The following is a 5,862-nucleotide window of genomic DNA, read 5'->3' on the forward strand; positions in this document are numbered from 1 at the left end:
CGCGCACGCACACACACACACACACACACACACACACACACACACACACACACAAACAGCGTGAAAGGACAAGTTTGTGCAGCGATTGGCAGATTTATGACTTCTGTTTGATCTTGCACAGAGAAATTCTGCAACAATTTCTTCCTTAAAAATAAATCCACCCAGTTTATCTTGTCAAAGAAAGCAGCAAATGTTCAACTTAAGCACTCAGATTTCAGGTAATGGGCCAAAACAAGATGTGCAGTAAAGATTATTGAACATCTTAAACATGTATTGTTAAGTTACATGATGGAGTGTTTCATCTGGATTTTGTCTGAGTCCTACATCTGGTAGAACATGTGAACTTCCCTTAATGATTGTTTATTCTGTTCTTATTCATGTTTTCCCTATTTTTATTTTAAAAATACTGTTATTAATAATGTTATTATTATTAAAGCAAATATTGGCTTATAGAAAATACAATATACAGTTGAAACCAGGTGTTTACATAAATAAAAATATATACTTTTTTTTGTCACTGTCTGAAGTGAAATCAGAGAATTTTTTTTCTTGTTTTAGGTCAGTTAGAATAACAATGATTATTTCTGTTTTCCAACTCCCACCATAATGACAGGAAGAGATTTATTTTATTAAAGGGGCGGTACACCACAAAATACCGGAAAACACAGTATTATGTGCTTTTCATAATGCTGTGGCATTTAGTCATAATCAACTTTGTAACTTTCAGTTGTTATAAAATGTTGTATATATCAAATCCGACTTAAAATAAATGTGCGTGTGGTTGTGTAAACCTGTGAATGTATTTTAATGCCACACCTGACACACACTGCTTTCCTATGGACCATAAAGTCAGAGGAAATCAGCCAACATGTCAGGAAGTGAACTGTGGAGTCTGGCTCGTCCTTGGAAACAATTTTCATTAACAAATAAATTCCTGACATATTATTTCTCTCGTTTTTTGTGCTATTTATCAAACAGAAATTATCCAGGAAATTCTAACTGACCGAAAACGAGTTTCAGATAGAAAGTCATTTTTAATTCAGTGTTTGTAAACTTCTGGTTTAAAGTATGTTTTGCCAAAATGGCATCATTCTCACAATCCAACGGTAAACATCTGTGAAAGTACTAAGCAAAGATTCACCTATATTGGATTAAAGTTAACATCGGAAATATCAAACTACCTGACAATAAATACAGTTAATTATAAACTTTATGGCATTTTTTATGACCTCCTAACACCTGTATGCACCTGACGACCGGTCTCACTTTGATCAACACACACCAACAAACGGGGAGTAATAACTTACTTATAGGAGCTGCCAGCTGAGATCTCCTCCTTGATCTGTCGGTTCAGGGCATCCACCGCAGCCCTCCCCCTGCCTTCTGCCTCCACCTTCAGGACAACCTTTTTCGGCCCCTCCTGCTTACTGGACCGCTTTTTCCTCTCCTGCCCCTGCAGCAGGTCTTTTTCCTGCACCTTGTCGGCAATGGCGCCTTTCTCCACGCCGCATTCCGCATCCAGCGCTACGTGCTTTTTCACGTGCCTGGGTCGGTGGTCGTCGCCGGCGCTCGGTGGGGGTTTGGGTATCCAGGGGTGGTCGTACCTCTTCGGGATGGGCCAGGGCTTGAAGTCCTTCTGGTACTGGGTCTCGGTGTTAAACGGTGTCTCCGGCTCGTGGTACTCGCTCCTGGGTTTACAGCTGGGCTCGGGCCTCACTTTCCAGTGTTTGAAGTCCTCGCGCATCACCGAGCTGCACACGCGCTCCTCGGAGACGCACCTGCGCGGCCCGCGCGACGCATTCGCCAAGCGGGTTTCCGCGCGCGACGGCTGCGTTTCTATGGCGACCCGGGCCTGGGGAGGATGGAGCGACGGCTGCAGCTGGATGTGCTGCATTTCCGACACGTCCGTGTACTTGGTGAAAACCAAAGGCACCGCAATGTCAGCCTTGTCCAGCTGGTTCCAGAACCGGGCCATGCAGCACGCCCGGCTGATGCAGGGCCACGCCATGCTGTGGGATTTAGAGTTCCACTAAAAAAAAACACACACACACACAAATAGCGCTACTTCCAAGCAGGCTGACACGACAGAAAAATACGGTTCCGCTCTCCGACACAGTGATGTGAGAAAATCAAGATGTCCGTATGAGAAGGCGCCGACGCTTTTGACGTTAAGACTGCATATGTATCCTATTTAATCTGAAGAATGCTAAAGATAAAAAAAAAAACGATATCGCAAACTGAACCGTGAGAACCGTCCTCTGCTCCTTCTGTGTCCCTTCTGGTCGTCCTGCTACATCAGGGCTGCACTGCAAGGAATAACGGCCCCGCCCGCCTGCTCAGCATCCCGGAGACACTGACGGGAACCGAAGAGGAAAATACAAGTCAAGCTGGAGAGTTTCACTTCCTGTTTAGCGCCAGCTTTAAAGCTATGATGACCTTCCTGTTACAGTCGAGAATACAGTTGCTTTTAATAAATAGAAACGAAGATAGCATAAGAAGGGAAGCATAGGAAGCATCTCTACTGGAAACGCGGTTGCTACGAATGTTCAATTTTGAAAAACAACAGAACCCTCGACGCACGCCGTGGATTTGACGCACCTTTTAGTACGATGTAGTATATATAGACTCTATGGATATAGATATTTGACAAAAAAAAAAAAAGGTACAAAAAGTGAAAATTGACTATATCGATATTTATCTGTCCCAATGCTTTATCAAACTTTAATGTACTCTATCCGGATTAACACTTTATTTGACAGAGTGTGCATAACAGTAACATGACAGTCATAAACATGACATGACATCTGTTATGAACAGTATTTATGAACGTCTATGGCTGTTATCATGGCACGTCATTCGGTAAATAACACTTTTATTGCAAAGTTGCTTTAAAAGTTGCATTAAAACTAAATTAAAAGAGCCAGCTTTGCGTTATTTTGTAAATAATGACATTTTAATGCAAAGTTAATGGAATATTAATGAAACTTTTAGAGCAACTTTGCATTAAGTGTCGCTATTTACCGAATGACACTTCATGACAACAGTCATAGACATTCATAAAGACTCCTTCATGTTCATGACAGATGTCATGTTCACATCGTCAAATAAAGTGTTAATCCGGATTGAGTACACTAATGTTTGATAAAGCATTGGGACGAATTGCGAAAAGTCAGAGGGGTGCAAATACTTCTGAAGTAATTATCCTCTTGAACGTTTGTCACAAAAAACATTAGAAGCATTTTGCTGCCACAAACTGCTGTTTAATGAGGATGTTTGTGAAATGAAAGTGGATTCTGGATGGCGAAAGTGGGGAGTTGTTTCAATCAAAGTGTGTAAAACAGCTACTGCTACAGCGCTGATCATCAGTAACCTACTGATTCATGATTTTTTAAAACATTTTTTACACTGTCAGCAAACAGTGGAATACATGAATAATATGAGCCGATTACGCACCCAGAGGGCTTGTTTCACACTGGCCTTAACACACTTACACTGTCTGAATACAGAACAGGCGTGTGTGTTTTCTGACAGCCTGTCTCCAAACATTATGTTTATATTTTTATTTCACTCATATTTTTTTCTTCATCAGCGAGACGAGGAATTCAACATAATGAGACAGCTGAAGTAGATAATGAATTTATTATTCATCTGGGATGTTGTCAAAGAGAAATATTTAACAGAAATTGTTCAGTTTCTTAACAGTACCTACCTGAAAACCGACCACTTTATCTGCTAACAAGATTACAAAAAATATTCAAGGCACTCTGTGCAGTACTGATAGTGTCATTGTGTGATAAGAAATATGTGAACCCTCTCCAAATTACCTTTATTACTGTGTGTCACTGAGGCGCTCTTGTGCTATTGCTCAACCGGCTGCGGTTACATTCATAAAGAGCCGCATTTTGCAAGAGCAAAGTTAATCGTGGAAAAATAAAAATGAAAAAGCCGCGTGGCATCCATCTTGTTCCCCGGATCTTTGGCGTCGAGTCCGATTGCTCTGCGTTCACGCATCAAGCACCCTTCTGGGTCAAAGGTCAGCTTAAGCTGATATATATTCTGAGAAATCAAACCATGTATTGAGTCGAGATAAGGAGGCGATGGTGGACGGGTGAGAAGAGCAGACTTTGGACTTCCCTTCTCTTGCTGTCCTTCTTGGACTCGGCGGCGACACGTCGGCTCGTCTGTCTTCTTTCACAGAAAAATGAAAATTGATTTCGCGCCCATGGACGTGCCCCTCCACAGGAGGCTGCAGACTGCCGCGGTGGTCCAGTGGGTCTTCTCCTTCCTGGCTCTGGGTAAGTGCTGGAGGTAGTTTGTTAAAATGCTGGATCAGTAGCACAAAGGTCAACATGAGAGTGCATGAAAATGTGAAGTGAACATACATATATACAGACATGTACGTAAAGGTGCTAATAATTGTATAACATACAGCATTCTTTGCATCACAACTCCATCATATCACTGGTCACTGATTCAACTCGATCAGCGTTGAATGAATCAGTTTACCTCTAACTTATAGTTTGCAAGACATGTACGATAACAGAGGATGTTTTTCCAAAGTATCTGTGTTAAACTTGGACTAATATCACTAAAATTTGAAGCCGATGGATTTCTGCAAACTCTACTACGGAAGCCATTTGCAAAAACCTTCTTTCAAACTCTCAAGCTGTCACTTATTTCTGGCCTGAGGTTTATGAAATAAAGTGGGGAAAAGTAATTTTTCTTAGATCTGTTACAGCGAGTAGATGACTTATAAAGCCCAACAATAAAGATATTAGAGACTGACGTACTTATTTGTCAGCAGATTTCATGCAACGTAAGCAATAACGCTGAAGCTGGAAAGAAATGTGTCACATTAAAATGATCTACTAAAATTATGAAATAAGATGTTATGCTTTCAGTAAAATTACTTCTGTGATAAAGTAAATGTAGAATATGCATTTTTTACATTACCAATAAGACCCTACAACTTCAAGGTCATTGGGTGTCTGAATAAACAGATATGCAGACAAGGATTAAAAAAAGCAGACAAAGAGCAAAAAGGGCTTATGGTGTCTCTGGAGGAGCTGTAGAGATCCACAGTTCCGTTTGCAGGACAATTGATAGGCATGTGATATACAAATCTGCCTTTGGCCGAAAATGTGCAAGAAGAAAGGAAACTGTGGAAAGAAAAGCATTAAAATTATAGTGCATTGTTGAACATTTTTGAACATCACAGATGCAAATACATGCAACAGCCACGGCTGGTTTGCTAACCAAGTCAGAGAGGCGGCAAGCATGTGAGCAGAGGCCGCATTCGACCCAAACAGAACTTCTTTAATCTTCATGCAAAACACTTTGTGTGGAGAAAAGCTAAAACTGAACATAAAAATATAATTTTTCCCTTTTAAATCAGACGTTTAAGACGGGGGGCCTGCTGAATCACCCATAGTTCCAACCTTCACGTGAACACTGACTATTAGGTTTTCACGATTGAAACAGCTATCAGAGTCCGGTTTCATGCTCCTCATGTGAACTGTTCCAGTCGAATCTGGTCCTGTTTGCTGTATCCTGTAGTGCAATAATCCGCACTCGTTTTTTCCAGAAAGGACAGATCAGCATGACTTGTTTCCAGTGGTGGAGAAAGTACTCAAAAAATGTACTTAAGTAAAAGTACAAATACACAGTCAAAAATGTACTCAAGTAAAAGTCAAAGTACCACATTAACATTTTACTTAAGTAAAAGTAAAAAAGTACTGGCTTTTAAAAATACTTAAGTATTAAAAGTAAAAGTACTCGCTGAATGCATCACTTAATCGCTAATATCATTAAGTGTGCCGATCGTATTTAATTTTAATACATCAGAAATGTGCCATTTTAATT

The 5,862-nt window shown here is 40.6% G+C and overlaps 2 protein-coding genes across 6 annotated transcripts in view; one reads left to right on the forward strand and one right to left on the reverse strand.

The window, feature by feature from the left end:
• The window catches only part of map6a (microtubule-associated protein 6a), an 18,953-nt gene extending 16,336 nt beyond the window's left edge, over positions 1-2,617 (reverse strand). For 3 of the 5 annotated variants that reach the window (XM_008428241.2, XM_008428239.2, XM_008428240.2), the window contains exon 1: positions 1,308-2,613. In XM_008428241.2, coding sequence (XP_008426463.1) covers positions 1,308-2,008 — 701 coding nt within the window. In that variant the 5' untranslated portion in view covers positions 2,009-2,613. Of the gene's footprint in view, positions 1-1,307 lie in introns of all 5 variants that reach the window. The other 2 variants (XM_008428237.2, XM_008428242.2) reach the window with 2 other exon arrangements.
• Positions 2,618-3,072: 455 nt separating this feature from the next.
• The window catches only part of mogat2 (monoacylglycerol O-acyltransferase 2), a 17,199-nt gene continuing 14,409 nt past the window's right edge, over positions 3,073-5,862 (forward strand). Inside the window, exon 1 of the mRNA XM_008428243.2 lies at positions 3,073-4,295. Within this exon, the coding sequence (XP_008426465.1) occupies positions 4,202-4,295 (94 nt within the window). The 5' untranslated portion in view covers positions 3,073-4,201. The remainder of the gene's footprint in view (positions 4,296-5,862) is intronic.

The sequence above is a fragment of the Poecilia reticulata genome, linkage group LG14, assembly GCF_000633615.1.
Source record: "Poecilia reticulata strain Guanapo linkage group LG14, Guppy_female_1.0+MT, whole genome shotgun sequence".
Lineage (NCBI taxonomy): Eukaryota > Metazoa > Chordata > Actinopteri > Cyprinodontiformes > Poeciliidae > Poecilia > Poecilia reticulata.